Here is an 18,993-nt window from a genome sequence, read left to right as displayed (position 1 = left end):
CTGGAATTACAGGCGTGAGCCACCGCGCCCAGCCTATTTCTTTATTTTTATTTTTAGAGGCGGGGTCTTGCTGTGTTGCTGAAGCTGGTCGCTGTCCGCCAGCAATCCCCCTGCCTCAGCCTCCTGAGTAGCTGGGATTACAGGTGTGAGCCAGAACACTCATGTACATTTCCACAGGGCATTTTCTATGCTTCTATCCTGACCATTTCTTCTGAGTGACAGCTTGGCATTGTCTAACGACCCTGAAAAAGGCCCACACACGTGCTCCTTCAAAGCGCCCAACAAAGAGATTTTGTAACAAAGACCCCCTGTGCCGGGGAATCGGTGGACACACAAATAGAGAGGATAGCAGGTCTGTGCCCCTGTCACCGCACTGGCCTGTTGGTGAAACAGGACTCGGTTTCCAAAGCTGCGAGATCCAAGAGCTTCTGTCTACACCCTAGACTATCACGGACTCCAGGGGAAAGTTCCCAAGCTCTCATCTCAGGCCCTTTACCAAGCCCAGCTGACTGTGCCCTTGGCATTTGATAGCAGGCCACCTCTGAGAGAGGAAGCCTACAAGAGAGAGGACAGCAAAGTGTCCAGCTCTCCAGTTACCTTTCAAAAGAGACAAGAAGTGACACACGAATCTGAGCCTCCAGAGCAGGCCCTGGCACTACGAGATCCCAGGTTCATCTTTGACCTTTGGAAGGCACAGTTGTCGCCTACACCATCCTCAAGTCTCTCTTTGCCCTACAAGTTGTGACCTGCACCAGGAAAGGTCACTCAGGCAAACCCTAAACCTGCACACATCACATGAGCATGTTTTATTTTTAGCAACTTACCTGGCCACTGCTCCACCAGCCACTACTGCCACCTCTTGTGAGCCAACGATGAGCAGAAATGCCTCTGATGTGACCGCTGAGCCTTCCTTCCTCCTGTTTCCACCCTCCTCTGGGCCTTAGTTCAATAGTGCAAGTTCCCACCTGGGAGGAGGCTGGGCTTCTCTGAAAGCCACCAGGCAGTCAAACAGGGAATTAAGATTTCAGAACAGAGAGGAGAAGAGCTGCCCCCTGATGACCCCAAACCATAGACACTTTCTCAGCTCAGAGCAGAACCCCAGATTAGAGTGTCGGCGGGATGCAGGCACCCTGGGGATGGCCAGGCACCTTGGAAACAGGCCGTGACGTTCTCAGGGACAGAGAGAATCATACAGTTCAGCTGTAACATCCACATCTCCTTCAGGTCTAGAGAGAGATACTGAGATATTCCTTCCTAGGGGGGCCTTTCCCAACTCCTCCCCATGAGGTGCAAGATCTCTGAAGACAGACCTCATCACTCCTTAAAGGAATGATTCACTGGACATCTGTCCTTCCTGCCACACAGGGGTTCCCATGGGGAATGCCTGGGTTGTGTCAAGCCTCCATCTCCTTAGTGCCCAGCACCCATGGTCATACCCCATAGGCCCTATTCCTTAATTACAGTCACGCATCGCAACTGATAGGGATATGTTCTGAGACATGCATTGTTCGGGGACTTCATCCTTGTGTGAACATCACAGAGTGTACTTACACAAACTGAGCGGGGATAGCTACGGCACACCTAGGCTGTACGCTATAGCCTGTTGCTCCTAGGCTACAAACCTGTACAGCATGCTACTGTACTGAATACTGCAGGCAACTGGAATACCATGGTATTTGTTATCTAAATGAATCTAAATATAGCAAAAGTACAGTGAAGGCTGGGCACGGTGACTCACGCCTGTAATCCCAGCATTTTGGGAGGCTGGGGCAGGCAGATCACCTGAGGTTGGGAGTTTGAGACCAGCCTGGCCAACATGGTGAAACCCCGTCACTACTAAAAATGCAAAATTAGCCAGGCGTGGTGGCGCACACCTGTAACCCCAGCTACTCGTAAGACTGAGGCAGGAGAATTGCTTGAACCCGGTAGGCAGAGGTTGCGGTGTGCCACGATTGTGCCACTGCATTCCAGCCTAGGCAACAGAAGTGAAACTCCGTCTCAAAAAAAAAAAAAAGTACACTGAAAATACCGCATAAAAGTTTGTTTTTTGCCGGGCGCAGTGGCTCACGCCTGTAATCCCAGCACCTTGGGAGACAGAGGCAAGCGGATCACAAGGTCAGGAGATCGAGACCATACTGGCTAACACAGTGAAAACCCATCTCTACTAAAAATACAAAAATTAGCTGGGCGTGGTGGCGGGTGCCTGTAGTCCCAGCAACTCAGGAAGCTGGGGAAGGAGAATGGCGTGAACCCAGGAGGTGGGATTACAGGCGTGAGCCACCACACCCAGCCAAAAGATTTTTTTTAATGGTACACCTGTGTAGGGCATTTACCATGAATGGAGCTTGCAGAACTGGAAGTTGCTCTGGGTGCGTCTGAGTGAGTGGTGGTGAGTGAATGTGAAGGCCTAGGACATTCCTGTGCACTACTGTAGACTTTATAAACACTGTACACTTCGGCTACACTAAATTTATTTTTTAAACTTTAGCTTTCTTCCATAATAAATTAAAATTCAAGGTTGGGCATGGTGACTCATACCTGTAATCCTAGCACTTTGGGAGGTCGAGGCAGGAGGACTGCTTGAGGCCAAGAGCTTGAGACCACCTGGCCAACACTGCGAAACTCCATCGCTACACCAATTTAAAAATTAGCTGTAATCCCAGCTACTCAGGAGGCTGAGGAGGGAGGATTCCTCGTACCCAGGAGTTCGAGGCTGCAGTAAACTATGATCTCAACACTGCACTCCAGCCTAGGCGACAAAGCAAGACCCTGTCTCTAAAAAAAAATAAATAAATAAAATTAATTAATTGCATTTAGCCTACTGTAATGTTTTTATTTTATGAATTTCAATTTTTTGACTTTTTGGCTTGTAATAACACTTGGCTTAAAACACAAAACACACTGTACAGCTGTACAAAAATATTTTTTCTCTATATCCTTATTCTATAAGCTTTTCCTTTTAACATTTTTTATTTTTTTACTTTTTAAACTTTTTTCTTAAACACACACATTAGCCTAGGCTTACAGAGGGTCAAGATCATCAATATCACTGTCTTCCACCTCCACATCTTGTCCCAATGCAGCTGGCACCTCCTGTGATCGCAATGCCTTCTTCTGGAATCCCTCCTGAAGGACCTGCCTGAGGTTGTTTTACAGTTAACTTTTAAAAAAAAAAAAAAGGCCAGGGGCAGTGGCTCACACCTGTAATCCCAACACTCTGGGAGGCCGAGGAGGGCGGGTCACCCGAGGTCAGGAGTTGGTGACCAGCCTGGCCAACATGGTGAAACCCCGTCTCTACCAAAAATACAAAATTAGCCATGCGTGGTGGTGCATGCCTGTAATCTCAGCTACTCTGGGAAGCTGAGGCAGGAGAATGGCTTGAACCCAGGAGGTGGAGGTTGCAGTGAGCCGAGATCACGCCACTTCACTCCAGCCTATGCGACAAGAGTGAATCTCAAAAAAAAAAAAAAAAAGTAGGAGTACACTCTAATGACAAAAAGTATAGCATAGTAAATACATAAACCAGTAGCAGGGTCTTTCATTATTATTTGCAAGCATTACCTAATAATTGTGTGTGCTATACTTTTACATGACTGGCAGCATAGTAGGTTTACACCAGCATCATCCCAAACACGGGCGAAATGCAATGCATTGTGATGCCCCTAGGTAATAGGAATTTTTCAGCTCCATTATAATCTATGGGATCACTGTCATCACGTATGGAGTCCATAGTTGATGCTGACTGTAATTTAGTCATTCAATGAAGGGCAGGGGATGAAGCTACATTTTCACAAATGCCATTTGAATCTTCCTAGGGAGCCACATTACTGTGAATCAGGCTAACGCAAGCCAACGTTTAGCAAACGAACCACAGAGGCGGTGACTAAGGAAAGCAGCTTTCTTGATTCTTCAGTTAAAGACACACCCTGGGTTTACCCCTTCCACCCTCATATGTATATACACGCACTGGCAGCATCTTCTTGCCTTTGAAAAGATGTCCCCACCTCTCTGGTCTGACTCCCTGGATCTGATCATCAGCTGGCCACTCAGCAACTTTAATCCAGGCTCCCAACAGCCCTAGGACACCAGTGATCCACAGGAAGGCAGAGAAAGTGGGGGGGGGAGGGGAGCACTGCGCATCAAGGACACGCCGTGAGTCAGAGGCAGTGCCCGCGGGTCCCACTGCCCGGCAGGTCTGGCTGGCCAGCTTCCTGCAGGCTGCAACCTCTCTCTCCATGTTCTGCTTCTAAAGCCAGGCCTTGGGCAATGCAAGGCGCCCACAAAACCCTCAAGATGGGCACTGTGGGGACCCTGAGACAAAGGCACTTGTGTGTGTTACCTCCTTCTCTTCTTAAGTGAGTGAGGAAAACAGTGACGGGAAAGGCCAAAGTGGGGAAAAGCCCAGGCGTCTGCAAACACACAGAGTCATTCTTCCGGGATCATTAGTCACCTTCCTGCTCCTGGGGGACCCCTCCCCACAGTGTCCCCAGACTCATCTGCCTGGTGCTCAAAGGGACAGACTTTCTTGGAAAATAAGAGTAAGGATAGAAAATGAGAATCCCACAGACGTCCTCACCCTAACAGCCCTGGATACACCTCCCTGACGGTGGGCTCATCCTGTCCTACCCTGCCAGTTTCTGCTACATGCAGCCACTACTATCCCCTGTCTACATTACCACGAAATGAGCATGCTCAGACAGCCACCCTGTCTTGGCTCAACAGATGGGAGACACTGTAAGGAGAGAGGTTAAGTGCCCAAGGCCAGGCAGCTGCACTGAGTCCTAGTGCTGGAATGAGAGCCTGGATTTTCCATTCCAATGAGCTAACCTTACCCCTCCCACAGGATCCCAGTGTGGTAATAAATACCATGACCTAGCACCTGCACAGAGCTTTATACTTTTAAAGCGGTGTTCCCCGTCAGCCTGCCTACGCACTACATGCACAAGCAGACCTGCCAGGGGAGGCAGGATGGGCACCGTTACTCTTCCTTATTTCAGATAAGAAAACTGCAGCCCTAGTGGACCACGGAATTATGATGTAGTGCTTTTCCCAGTAAGTCACTTATATACATACACTGTGATCTGGAAAGGAATCCTCAAGACTAGTCCGAATTCAAAACACTATATTGAGTGCAACTTCGACTCACTGCTGAAATGAGAAGGTGTCACAGAAGCTGCAATTTGTTCCACAGAGAGAAGCCAGATGCAGCCAAAAATATCCTGTCGCAATAACCATATGTCATCATCCTTTTTCCTTGCTTGCTGGAGTATTTGCCCAAAGAACTCCTAACTATACGTTAGAGCCCTGCATTCTGTGCCACACTTTCTGGGTGCCATGATTTCCTGGAGTTACTCCCTCGACTCAACTCTGGTTCCTCCGTCCCAACAATGCAGCTGGGCCCCATCATCAATCTCAGCCCTTTCTCATATTCTAGAATCCAGCTCAAGGGCTCTGCTGCCATTAAAATCTGAGTCTGCATCCAACATCCTACTGGCTTGCTCCAGCCTAATTCCCTTCCTTTCTTCTCTCGCTTTTAGCTCTGGAGCAGAAAAAGGCCCGAGTTCTAGGGCATGTAATTTTTCTGAAGTTCAGTTTTCTCAAACATGAAATGAGAAACAACACCTGCCTTTTCTCACCTTCAAAGGAGAGCTAAGAGGATCAAATGACCAAACAAAAGCTAACAATACAAAAATAATATAATTAACAATTGCAACAGCAATATACAAACATACCCAGGCATTCAAGTAATACTTTTAGAAAAAACAAGAGGAGCTGATATTAATGGAGCATTTGCCATGTGCCTTAACATTCTAGGTGTATCATGTCAATTAATTCTCACAGCAACACTGAAATGGATAAAGTTATTAGCCCCATTTTATAGATGAGAAAAATAAAGCAGAGAGAGGTTTCAGGAACTTGACCAGGTGCCACTCCAGGCAGTCTGGCCACAGAGGTTGTGCTGTTAACCTGAACAGCTCTAATCGTCAAGCACATTGCCTCTGATACAATCTGTCATTAGCTTTGCGTGTTAAGGTTTGCAAGAGCCATTCACAAATCTCTCTCACCTAAGCTTCCCAACAGCCCTGTCAAAAAGGTAAAGTAGATGACACTAGTCTAGATTCACAAGGAGAAAACCAGCCCAGAGAAATGATTAGCCCAAGGTTTCCAAGCTGGTTAATGGCAGGACCAGGACTTAATATTCACAGGGCCTGCACCCTACCCCAGTTTGGTGACCTTTGTAGGGCCTCAAGACCAGCGTAAGTCTGACATGCAAACACTCCTCTGGGTCCCCCACCCACAGCAGTGTCTCAAATGCACCCTTTCTGGTCATGCCAGGGAATAAACACTGTTGGCTAAATAACAGCCAGGGTCTCTCTTTCATCAGTGACAGCCATCACAGACCACGTGGCCAGCCAGACCTCAAGGTCCCAGAGCCTTCCAAGTGGCTCTCTGGATGGATCTGATGGATCCAGAGGCTCAGTGGACCCGGAAGAAGTTCCCTCAGTGACACAAGGCTGCAGTCCTCAACTTGACCCACACGGCCAGACGTTTCCTAGTCCTGTTATGCAACCCTTGCTTCAAGCAAGCTGCTGCTGGGATTTCTCCCTATTTCAACATGTTTTGTTTTCTCTTCAGAGAGAAAGCACGAATGTGAAACCATAACACCTCTTAGGACCCAACAACGGCCCTTCCTGACTCTCTGGGGTTACGAGGAGGGTGGGGGATGTTTTCAAGAGCACCTTCTGTGAGCCAACTTGAGCCTCCAGAATGACTAACCACCGTGGGAGGGAGGGTGAAGATGGTGGGGAGGGAACACAACTGAGGACCACTGTCTCTCGCAGGAGAAAGAACAAATTCCAGAGCGCCCAGCAAAGAAACTAGAATGACGCTGCCCTGTAGGCTCTAGACCTGCAAGACGGCAGCAGCTTGAGCAGTCCAGAGTCCATACACCCCAGACCTTGTTCTCCCAGCTCACTTGAAAGTCTGTCAAGATAGGTGACTCTTCTCTTGAAAGGGAGCTGGTTCTGTCACCTTAGCTCAGGGTCTAATTATAGGAAGCACGCTTACTTTGAGAACGGGGACCAGGCATTCTTATTTTTGTAGCCCAGTGGCTAGCACAGTGCCTAGCCAAGAGGGCACTCAGGAAACGTGGAATGACATGAGTGGCCAAATGAAGACATTGCCTCATCCGGGTATAGCTGCTGCTTGCTGGGTTCTCCACACACACACACACACACACACACACACACACACACACACACACACACGACAAACGACGGAGCCAAGAAAATCTTCTTTGTGGCCATAACATGCATGGATTCAAAACTAATGCAAAACAAAAATCAAAACTGGAATTTGTTTAATAGCAAGTTTTTTCTTCTCTCTCTCTTTTTTTTTTTTTGAGACGAAGTCTCACTCTGTTGTCCAGGCTGGAGTGCAATGGCGTGATCTCAGCTCACTGCAACCTCCGCCACCCAGGTTCAAGTGATTCTCCTGCCTCAGCCTCCCAAGTAGCTGGGATTACAGGTGCCCGCCACTGCACCCAGATAATTTTTGTATTTTTAGTAGAGACGGGGTTTCACCATGTTGGCCAGGCTGGTCTCAAACTCCTGACCCCAGGTTATCTGCCCACCTCGGCCTCCCAAAGTGCTGGGATTATAGGTGTGAGCCACCATGCCCAGCCAACAGCAAGTTTTAAAGCTTTTCATAACTTCTTTCTTTCATCTTTTTTAAAAAGCTGTGCCTTCCTTCATTCAACCAATATTCACAGAATACTTCTTTGTCATTCTGTGGATGAGTCCAAGAAAGGCTGGAGGAGGAAAGAGTTTCAGTCTGTGTGCCCACCATGCAAAGGTCGGGCTTTACATGCAAGGCAAACAGAAGTGCTAAGGGATTATCAGGTGGGGAGAGACACAGGTGTGAACTGCAGAAAGACGTGGCTACTCCCTGTCTTTCTGCAGGCTTGCAGGCTCTGCGGCAGGCACCATGAAGAATGGGCTGGATCTTCCACTCCAATCAGCTAACCTTACCTCTCCCACAGGATCCCAGTGTGACAATAAGCACTACGACCTAGCACCTGCACTGAGCTTTATACTTTGAAAACTGTGTTCCCTGCAAACCTGCCTGTATTTTCCAACTAGATGCACTAAAAAGACCTGCAAGGGAGGCAGAATCGGCACTGCTACTCTTCTCTATTTCCGATGAGAAAACTGCAGCCCACCAGCAAACTGCTGGGCTTGGATGCTGAAGAGCAGGACCGGCCATGACTGATGTGCAGAATGAACTGCAGAAGCTCCTCCATCAAATACTTACTGAGCATCTACTGTGTCTGGCAATGGGAATACAGTGGTGACCAGAAGAGCATACATCCCTGCCCACTTGGAGCCTACATTCTGATGAGGGAAGAGAGACCATAAACAATACAAATAATATTATAAATATAAGTAAAATATGTAAACAATATAAATAAACGATGGTGTGTGTTACGAAGTAACAACTGCTGGGGAGAAAAATAAAGCAGAAATGGGCAATAGGGAAATGTGAGGCAGGGGAGAGTAAACTCATTTTTTTTTTTTTTTCCCAGTCTTGCTCTGTTGCCCAGGCTGGAGTGCGGTGGTCCAATCACAGCTCACTACAGCCTCGACCTCCCAGGCTCAAGCGATCCCCCCACCTCAGCCTCCCAAGAAGCCGAGACCACTGGCCCATGCCACTATGCCAAGCTAATGTTTTTATTTTTTGTACATATGGGGTCTCGCTATGTTGCCCAGGCTGGTCTCCAACTCCTGGCCTCAAGTGATCCTCCCACCTCGGCCTCTCAAGGTATTGGGATTACAGGCGTGAGCCACTGAGCTCGGCCTGAACTCACTTTTAACTTGGGCAGTCTGGGATCTCAAGGAAGAGGAGACATCCAGGTCCCCGAACCAAGGCAGTAAGTAGCTGTGGGGAGGGAGAGAAGGAAACACATTCAAGAAGTATTACAGGTACAGCCACAGGCAGGCCTTCCCTGCATACAGGGCAGTGGCGGGAGAAAAGCTGACGACCATCCCAGGGTGCAGAAGGAGGGCCTGAGGCAGAAGGGCAGGCCCGAGGGGAAGCCAGGACCACCATTCTGGCCACACGGAGTCTGAGGAGGCTCCGAGGCAACTGGAGATTCAGCTCCAGAAAGTCTGGGCCCAAGATAGTGATCTGGGAGCCATCAGGTCCCAGGAGGAAACTGAGGCACGTGTGCTGGGGAAAATGAGGTGGAAGGGCACATTCCTCAGGAAAAGCCATGCCCAAAGAGGAAAACTGAGGATCGCAGGGCGAACCCCCTCTCGGAGGTGCCCCTGGCAGGGACAGAGGCAGCAGGGTGGTCCAGGAAGATGATGGGTAGCCAGGAGCCTCTGAGGCTGCAGCTGGGCAGTACAAAAGCTAGGAAGCAGGGGTGGCAGATGAGGAAGTAGAGACCAGTGTCAATAGTTCTTTCATAACATCTGTTGTTTTAAGGAGGAAAAAACGGGGCAACGGTTTGTTTATGAGAAGAAATTTGGGGGGGGCAGGTGAGGTCAAGGTGAGAAGTCTGGGGTTTGTTTAAAACAGGATGGGCTTGGATCTGTAGAAACACTTTTGAGAAAAACTCAATGGAGCAGGAAGGCTAAAGATCCTGGAACTGAGTCACTCAAGAGTGAGGGGACAAAAATGACATCACCATCACCATTTATTGACAACGTACGCACCACGCACTGCCGCAAGAACTTTACATATGTTGCCTCATTTAATTCTTACAACAACCCTATAAAATAGCTCTTGGTATTTGATATGGTTTGGCTGCGTCCCCACTCAAATCTCATCTTGAATTGTAGCTCCCATAATTCCCACATGTTATGGGAGGGACCCAGTGGGAGGTAATTGAATCATGGGGGTGGTTTCCCCAACACTGTTCTCATGGTAGTGAATAAGTCTCATGAGATCTGACGATTTTATATGAGGAAAGCCCCTTTCACTGGGTGCTGTCCTCTCTCTCGTCTGTTACCATGTAAGATGTGCCTTTTGCCTTCCACCATGATTGTGAGGCCTCCCCAGCCACGTGGAACTGTGAGTCCATTAAACCTCTCTTTCTGTGTAAATTACCCAGTCTCGGGTATGTCTTTATCAGCAGCATGAAAACAGACTAATACAGTATTCATATCGCCACTTTGCAGAGAAGGAACCTGAGCTTAGAGAGGTTAGGTAATGTGCCCAGGTGTGCAGCCAGGATTCAAATCCAGGTGTCAAGGTGGTTTGTATACATCTCCCTTCTCTGCCATATTGATGCACCTTAAAGGAATGAAGACACCTGTTCCCTTACAGTGGGGGTGGAAGGCAAGAGAGTTTGGAAGGATGGTGACAAGAAGATGGGTTTGATCGAGGTCCTGGTTTCCCTACAACATGGAAGCAAGATGCTAGGCTGAGGCTGACAACAATAGGGTGGGGAGCTGAGGAACAACAGGAACCCTGTGAAGGATGCAAGCAGCTGCCCAGACACATAGAGCTGAGGCCAGGGAGCATGCGCACTGGAGGCAGTGTGAATGTCCCCTGAAGGGCTTGGCTGCCCAAGGGACAGATAGGCTGTCCAGGACCCAGGTGGGGCAAGCCAGGGTTGGAAGAACCAAAGGCAGAGAAACTGAAGGCCCAGCAGCTGCAGCAGTCAATCTTGGGGTCCAGGCTATAATAATCTGAATTTAAGATCTCAGGAAGGTTCTGAGTTAGGTCAAGGCACCATGGAGGTGAAGGCCATTGACTCAGAGGTGTAAGGAATAGAGCGATTTGGACTTGAGTCGGGTGTGGACAAAGAGGGGCCATCCTCAGGGTAAGGACAGGATCTGTGGAGGTGAAGTCTGTGCATCAGATGCCAAAGTCCTCAGGGAATGAGGGAAAGTGACGGCAATCATGCTGATGATGATGAAGATAAAGATGAGAGCAGACATTAGAGAATATCCACTGTTCTGTGCGTGTACCAGGCATGCGAAGTGCAGCGAGGGCTTAACCCTCACAACCACCCTGGGAGATCAGTACCATCTCTTCTCCTTTTTACAGACAGGGAAATAGCACAGAGAGGTTAAGAAACTTGCCCAAGGTCACACCTAACTGGGAAATGGGACCCAGTCCCAGGGATTTGGACTCAAGGGTCCATGCTCCCAAGGGTCCAGCAAGAGGAGCTGGATTTCCATCAGGAGGGGGAAGTGGAAGAAACATTCAGTAAAGAGGGGAAGATGTAAGGGAGCTTGTTAACAAGGAACTTCCACAAGGCCCACTGGAAAAATGAGGGAAGAGGGAAAGAAGCAATGGAAAGCTGGGTCAGGAAAGAGAAAGCAGGAAGAAAATCAGGATCCCCATTTTACAAGTAAGGACATGAAGAAGCTAAGTGTCCTGCCCAATCAGTAAGTCAAAGACTGGAATTTGAACCCCAAGATAGTTCTCTAAGGGTGAGAAAGCCATCTCAGTAGGAACTTGAGGGAAGGTTGAGGGAACTGGAGGGAAGGTTTCCAGTTCAACAAAAAGAAAGAGGCTGGGCATGGTGGTTCATGCCTGTAATCCCAGCACTTTGGAAGGCCAAGGTGGAAGGATCGCTTGAGCCCAGGAGTTCAAGACCAGTCTGGGCAACAAATTGAGGCCCCCATCTCTACAAAAAAATACAAAAGATTAGCCTGGCATGTGCCTGTAGTCCCAGCTACTCAGGAGGCTGAGCTGGGAGGATCACTCAAGCCCTGGGAGGTCAAGGCTGCAGTGAGCTGCAATCACACCACTGCTCTCCAACCTGGGTGACAGACCGAGACACTGTCTCAAAAAAAAAAAAAAAAAGAGAGAGAGAGGAAAAAAAGAGAAAGAGATTGGATATACCCCTCCTATGACAAACGTCAGACACAACATTCAAGGTGGGCATGGGAGTGGCAAAGCCATACCTCCTGGCGTGGTCCAGCCAACACCATGATCACAGGGGTATGTCTGTGGCCAGCATGGATGGGACATGACAGCCGGTATTTCGGATTAAAAACAAAAACAAAAACACAAATTCTTTGACAAGAAAAGGTTCAGTACTAGTGGAGACAGGAAAAGAGCCAGAAAGCTCTGGGGTTCAAGAAAGATGCTGAAGGCTTCCACACCAGCAGGTGAGTTCATCCCATGAGTCAGAGGAAGGAAACCCCCTGAAGTCAGAGAGAGTCAGAAGCCCAAGACTGAAAAACAGAGAAAGTGGGACTGATTCCCCAAGACTGGTCACTGCTGCAAGATAGGACAAAACTCATCTTTAATGAGATGGCCACATGCAGCTGAAATGTGCCCAAGTGGAAGCCAGGAAAAGGTTTGGGAGGCACATTCCTCCCTTCCAGGTGACACACACATCCCCCACCCCAGGTGCACACCCCTGTATAGTTTAAGCAAAGCAGCTGATTAAATCCTCCCATTCAACCCCAAATACCTCTCCCTGCTAAAACGCTGAGGCCCCCTTTGCTGTTCACAGTACTCCTGGGCACCCGCCTCCAAACCACGCCCTAGCCTGGCCCTCAAACCACGCTCCAGCCTGCCCCTCCCTAATTTAGGGCAGAGAAAAGTGAATGAGGTTCTCACCCTCCTCAGCGTAGGCCTCAGGGGTGCAGGCCATGGCTGCCTGGGGGTTCATGAAACAAGGAACAGGACTGCAGCTCACGAATACCCCTTTTTTGATTCCTCGCTCCAAATTCACCTTTTAAGAAAATCGCCTCTCATCAAAGGACAGAAAAGAAGGGAGCAGGGGAATGTGAGGGAGAGGAGACAGGAAGGGAGAGAGAAAAATCATTATAATTTTGTCCCAGGAACTAGAGCAATTTGGGATTTCACGCCCTTCTGAAGCTGAATGGCATGGACCGAACTGCACTTTGTTTGGAAAGCAATGAAGTGGGTGGGAGGAGACTCTGGCAGCTGCCTGCACTGCCCCCCAGCACCCTTCCTACCAGTCCGCCTGCAGCCAGGAGAAAACTCAGAAGGGGAGAAAAGTCAGAAGTTGAGGTAATGCTCTGCTGAGCTGGGCAGGCTGGCTGTGCACACCATAAGGTCAGCCAGGAGGCTCCTAGAGTGAATGCTCTGTGGTGCACCAACCTGGGAAGGAGGGCTCATCCTAGGAGAGTCACAGGCAGGGTTTCCCCCAACAAGCAAAGCAAAAGAAGGGTTGTGAAAAGGTCAGCGGAAGTCCCCCGGCTTCAAATCTTTCCTGTTTCCTTCTGCCCCTGCTTTCCCCAGGCGGGACTCAGCATGGTCTCCGAGTGGTGTGCCTAATCCGGTTGGAATTTCCTCCTCCACCCACCTGGCATGCTCCTCAAGTCTTGAGCTCTCCTGACCAGACCAGGGGTTCTTGTATCCACCCCAAGTGCCCCTTGCCACTCTGGAACACCAGAAAGAGGCTCATGGAAAACCTGCCACAGGGCCCCGCCTAGAGAGGAGTAAGTCATTGCCACCATTTGGTGAGAGCCCTGCAGAGACCCTATACTCCCTCCCTGGGTATCACTTTGCTGCTCACTGTCACCGCAGCGGCAGCCAAAGGTCCCAATAGACTGGCCCTTTATGGATGAATGAGCGCTCACATCCCACCATGGGAGGACCAAGGGAAAGAAGAAGACACAGGAAGCAGCAGGAAAATTGCCAAAGGTCTTCCAAATACCCATTTCATAACTCAGTGTCGCCTGCTGGGACTCCAAGAGATATTTCCTCAGGTTCAGTGGTTTTCATATTTGTTTGACCAGAACTCCCAGCCAGAAGTGTATTTTTTACACTTCTATAAAATGTACTCGGGGACACACACACAACCCAAACAGAATTTCAACATTTCTCCCACTGCATGCCAGGCACACCCGTATTTTTATACTCTCACTAATAACTTCTTTCATTTATTTATTTATTTTTTAATGCAGAGCCCACTAATGCGTCATGGCTCACCATGTAAAAAACACTAGTTAAAGTGACACTGGGGATGTGAGGTGTGACCTCATGAAGAAGCAAATTTAATATTATAATGGGAAGCATCCACCAGGCCAACTTTGCACTTAGAACTGCAAAATAAGTAGCATCAGGTTCGGGGTTGAAAGTGACCAGCACAGAGTTCCACAGTCCACATTACCTAGAATAGAAAAAAGCCAGATGATTCAACATTCTTATTTGTCATTACAAGATCAGAGTTAAAAATGGTGCCTTTCAAAATTGGAGAAAGCTTTCTCTCTTTCAAGATCCGATTTATATAGATTTGTTTTCAGCTGTAATAATTCTTTTGATATTTCAAGTAACATAAAAGAGGACGATGGGTGTTGTGTGTTCAGAGAAACAGGGCATGGGTTAAAAATGTGGAGAGGGACTGAGCAGGTCCACTGTCCCCACTTGTATAGTGATAAAACCAAGGCACAGAACAGTGCCCGAGGCATGAAGCAAGCGAGAGCAGGGCTTGAAGCCCAACCCAGGTCTCTTGACTCAGTTACTCCCGGTCTTCGCCATCATCCAAAATACTTAAGAGGAACACAGGTGTGGTCTCCCCCAAGCCTTTCCACGATGCAAGATGCACCCCTGACTCCTCATGGTGGGCAGACAACTGTGCTGATGTTGGCAGACCCTGGCACTCAGTGGCAGCCTCAAAACCAACCCTGCACACTTCAGCATGGAAGGGCCCCTAAGGGTCAGTTATAATCCCAGAACCTAGAAGACTTCACTGATTAGCTAACCCACGCCTTGTTTTACAGACTTGTCTAGGAAAACCAGACCGGCTCCTTCTGCCATTCACACCATGTTAACCTGTCCACAGGTGAAAACTGCTATGGAAAGTAATACTAAGTACACAGGTGACATCTGAACCAAAACATATCAACATCTATGGGGCAGGGAGAAACTAAACACAGATCACACAATTTAAACATGTGAGAAACGCCTCTTGAGAGTGTCAACGGGTGCTCAGAAGGCACAACTAATTATTTCTAATCCTAAAAATAAGCTAAAATGATGCTCTGAAGTGAACTCACTGTAGGGTTCCCGAATAGAACATTCATCTCAAGACACCAGTAGGACTAAGGCCTGCTCAGATAACACCTCCCTGCTCCTAACTTTCCCCAGGCTCTGCCCAGGGCAGTTGAGACAACAGCTTCAATCATGGAGAATTTTATCACATTTGAGGGATTCTTTCCCATACAAATGCCACCTGGTATCAGTCCAGTGTCTTTCCTGGAGATGAGAACCATTCCTCTAACTCCCCACTGGGACACAGGAGGGACAGATGGGTGATGGCTCAGGCTTAGGTCCAGCAGCACCTTGGAAGCCCATGTCTTTCCTCACTGGACTTCTGCCTGTCCAGATACTGACTGCTGGCTCCAAGCGAGCTCCCCGGAGCTGGGAAAACCCTCTGAGTTATACTTTCTGGTTTTCACACCTGCTCGTGCAGGACCAGCATCAGCAACAAGATAAAGCTGCTGGGGGTGCCTCTGTGGGACCTGCCTTGCAAAGTAATTGCCACCTAGAGAGGCCTCCGAATCCCCCAAAGCACACTGCAGCTGCAGCCAGAGGTTAGGAGGTGGTGTAGGAGCCTGGGCAAGGTAATCGGTTCGCCTCAGTTTCTTCATCTGTTAACCCCCAGGGCTGCTGCATGAATTAGATGAGTTATGCCTATAAAGTGCAACGTGTAACAGTCAATGCTGGCATTACTTCCTGCACCACTCTATCTTGGCCCTGGGGTGTTCTGGGCAGGCTGACAGAGGGCAGCTCTCAGTCTACCAGGCAAAACGCACCTACTAACGCTGCCTCTTTACAGAAATGCAGTTAAAACTACCGGGGCAAGTGACAGACAGGGTTTAAAGGAAACTGAGTGCCTCTCACACAATCCACAGCAAGGGCTGTAAGGCACAAGCCCACCCACCTCCCCGCAAGCAAAAGGAGAAGACAAACGTCATTGCCTCCCGGCGGCTCGGCGACCCAAAGTCGGGGGAAGAAGTGCAGGAACCCTCAGAAAGGGGATCCCACGGGCCGCTGCCGAACCGGTAAAGAGCTGCCACTAGTCGAGAGAAGTCTTGCCGGCCCCAAGTTCCCGAAATAACCCGGGGAGCAGCAGCCACACACCAAGTCCCGAGGGCGCGCGGCCGGGCCAGGGCCACACGTTTCTCAGCGCCAGCGTGGTGAGGGCTTCCCCTGCGGGGAGCTCCCTCGGAAACCGCGCACGTGTGGGCGGCCCCAGCCAGCCCGAACGGCCAACGTAGTAAGACTGTGCAGAGCTTCAGCGATCGCGTCCCCCGGGAGCCCAGTCGCCGCCGAAGCCAGCGGTGCTCGCCACTCCGCCTCCCCCGCCTCAGCGCCGCCAGCAGCCGGGGCCGGGCACGCGGCTGGAGCAGCGGGCGGTGCGGGGAGAGGACCAGGCACCGTCGCGGGGTCGGCGGAAGGCGCGGCGCCAAGGCTGCGCGCAGCTGCTCCTGGGGCGACCCCGGCCAGCCGCGGTCCTGGGGAGAGCTCGGTTTCGGGACGCTGCCCCGAGGCTGCCGGCGCGCGGGATGCAAATGCGCGCGCGCGCTCCTCCTCCGTTCGTTGCGTCCCCGAAGTCCCCCCGCGCCTCACCTTCACCGAGTCCACCGGGTACATGACCGAGTGCTCCAGGATCCCGGCCATCGCTCCGGCTGTCATGTGGGTGGACACGGAGGCGCTCGTCGGCAGGTTCTCGTAGTCCTCCGACCCGGTGGCGTCCTTGCCGCCGCCGCCGCCATCTCGGCTGTCCCCATCCATCCTCCGCGCCACCGCCTGGCTGCCCACGCTCCCGCTGCGCAGCTCCATCCGCCAGCTCGGCGGGGCGCAGGAGGCTGCAGGAGGTGGGCAGGGAGGGGGAGGGGCGCAAAACTTCACTTCTTAAAGTGGGAGCCACCTCCCCGGGGCCGCGGCGCCTGACGCCATGGCGGGCTGGGGTGGAGCGCAGCGGCCCGAGACACCAATCGCCGGGAACCAAGAGGCCGGCGGCCGCCGCGCCATTGGTGTGCGGGACAGTGGGGACCCGCCTCCCTGTGTGACGTCACCGTCCCGTGCACATTTCCAAGCAACCGGACGGGGGCGAGAGGAGACGTGGGGTGTCCCGGAAAGTTGTACTATCTTGAGGATGGGCTGGTCCGAAAGGGGCAGGGGAGGTCATTGGGGAGGGGCCGCAGTGGGGTATGCCCAGAGCTGGAGGCATGGGTGACCGTGTCTCGGGGAAAATCCGCCCCCGGGGCGGTTGGGTTTGCAAACAAAATCGCTCAGCGACCTTTGGCATTCCTAAGGCCTGAATTTAAAACTCGGGGGCCCGTTCTAGACTGCTTTGTTGGAGAGACCCCCATTCATTCGAAATTGTTTCTCTCAACCTAAATACATAATGCAGAGCTAAATGTGTTCCTCTTGTTCTCACCGAGAGGCCGAACCCACCCTGCCCTGGACCGAGCAAGGCTATAAGGAGTGACCAGGAGGGAGCCCCTCTGAGTAGGCACCTCCAGGAAATTTTCTTTGGGTTTGATATGCCCATAAGGTCTATAGAGGCCTGATCTCACAGTAGGAGTGTGAACTTGCCGAGAGTAAAATCTTACAGCCTTGCCCCTGCCTGTCTTAAGACTGTGGTCACCTAGTTCTTAAAGTCGTGCTAAGCTGGCCTCTTCAGTGAAGTGTAACCCAGGCTGTTTTAATATTGTTTTGCTCCAGTCTGGGGGGAAAGGGAGAAATCAGAAAGTAGGGGAGGGAACTGTCCGCCTCTGGAAGTGTCCATCTAAATTGCATGTTCCAGGGCTTAAGATGACTTGGGCTGATCAACTTCTAGGCACCAGGGCCTCCCTGCTTTATCTAGACAAGGCTCCTCGTCAGGAAAGCTGGATCCTGAGATATGAAAGGGTGGGGAAGACCCTGAAGAGGCTGAGCCTACTCTCTGCCCTCACCGTGATCAGCATCCCAAGCAGCTCTTAGGGATTTGAGATACAGTAATGTGAGCATGGGTAGAGGTCAATAGAGGCGTCAGGGCCAAGAGCACTGTTTCCCTAGTTTTGGTAGCTGCAGATAGTAGCTGGCAAGCTGAGTGCTAAGGATGTGATAAGTAAAAACAGGCTCTGTGTTTTTACTTAGCCATCTCTGTAATGGCTAGAGAAAACTCTATGTCAAAGGTCGTTTTTAAGAAATACTGATCAGAAGCTGTTGATCCTTATTTTTAAGTGGATGCCCTTTAAGCATTAAGTCTATAAGAACCCATTGCCCCACTTCTGGGAATGTAATGAAAACCCAAATACACATGAAGCTCTTCTTCAAAGCATTCCTTATAGCAGTAAATCATTGGAAACAACCTAAATGGCCAACCAGAAGGGAATGGCTAAGGAAATTATGATGTGTGCATAATATTAGTGAAATATTATGCAGCTTTTACAAGTGGAATTTACATTACACAACATGGACGATGATTATAATGTAATGTTACGTGAAAAAACAAAACAAAATTCTACAACCATTACATTCACAAAGATGTAAATATGCTCAGGAAAAGAATCGCGTGGTTACTGTGCTAGTGTTGGATGATTATAGGCAACTGCTTTGACTTTATTTTTCAGACTTTAAATAATACTTATATTATTTCTGTAATTTAAAAATAAAACATTCTTTTTAGGAAATATATACCATATATACACATACATACATACATCTATATATAGAAGTATATATGTATAGGATATAGATATGTGCATATATACGATATGTAGATAGGATATAGAATTTATAGATATGTACATATATATGTTGATATGTGTATATAAATATATAGAGATATATGTGTATATATAAAATGTATTTTTTTACTTAGCCTCTCAGCATTCATATCCATGTGTATATATAAAATATATATACATTTTATGTATATATAAATTTTATAATTTATATATAAGATATTTACACATGTCTATATATTTTACACATATTTAATATATACCTATGTATATATGATATATACACCTACATCTATGTACATATATACACCTGTTATAT

At 49.3% G+C, this 18,993-nt stretch overlaps 1 protein-coding gene across 1 annotated transcript in view; it reads right to left on the bottom strand.

Moving 5' to 3' along the window:
- Positions 1-16,990, bottom strand: part of SLC25A37 (solute carrier family 25 member 37) — a 46,576-nt gene extending 29,586 nt beyond the window's left edge. Inside the window, exon 1 of the mRNA XM_003272874.4 lies at positions 16,570-16,990. Within this exon, the coding sequence (XP_003272922.1) occupies positions 16,570-16,782 (213 nt within the window). The 5' untranslated portion in view covers positions 16,783-16,990. The remainder of the gene's footprint in view (positions 1-16,569) is intronic.
- Positions 16,991-18,993: the final 2,003 nt, after the last annotated feature.

This window comes from Nomascus leucogenys, chromosome 8, assembly GCF_006542625.1.
Source record: "Nomascus leucogenys isolate Asia chromosome 8, Asia_NLE_v1, whole genome shotgun sequence".
Classification (NCBI taxonomy): Eukaryota; Metazoa; Chordata; class Mammalia; order Primates; family Hylobatidae; genus Nomascus; species Nomascus leucogenys.
This window is presented reverse-complemented; position numbering and strand designations above follow the sequence as displayed.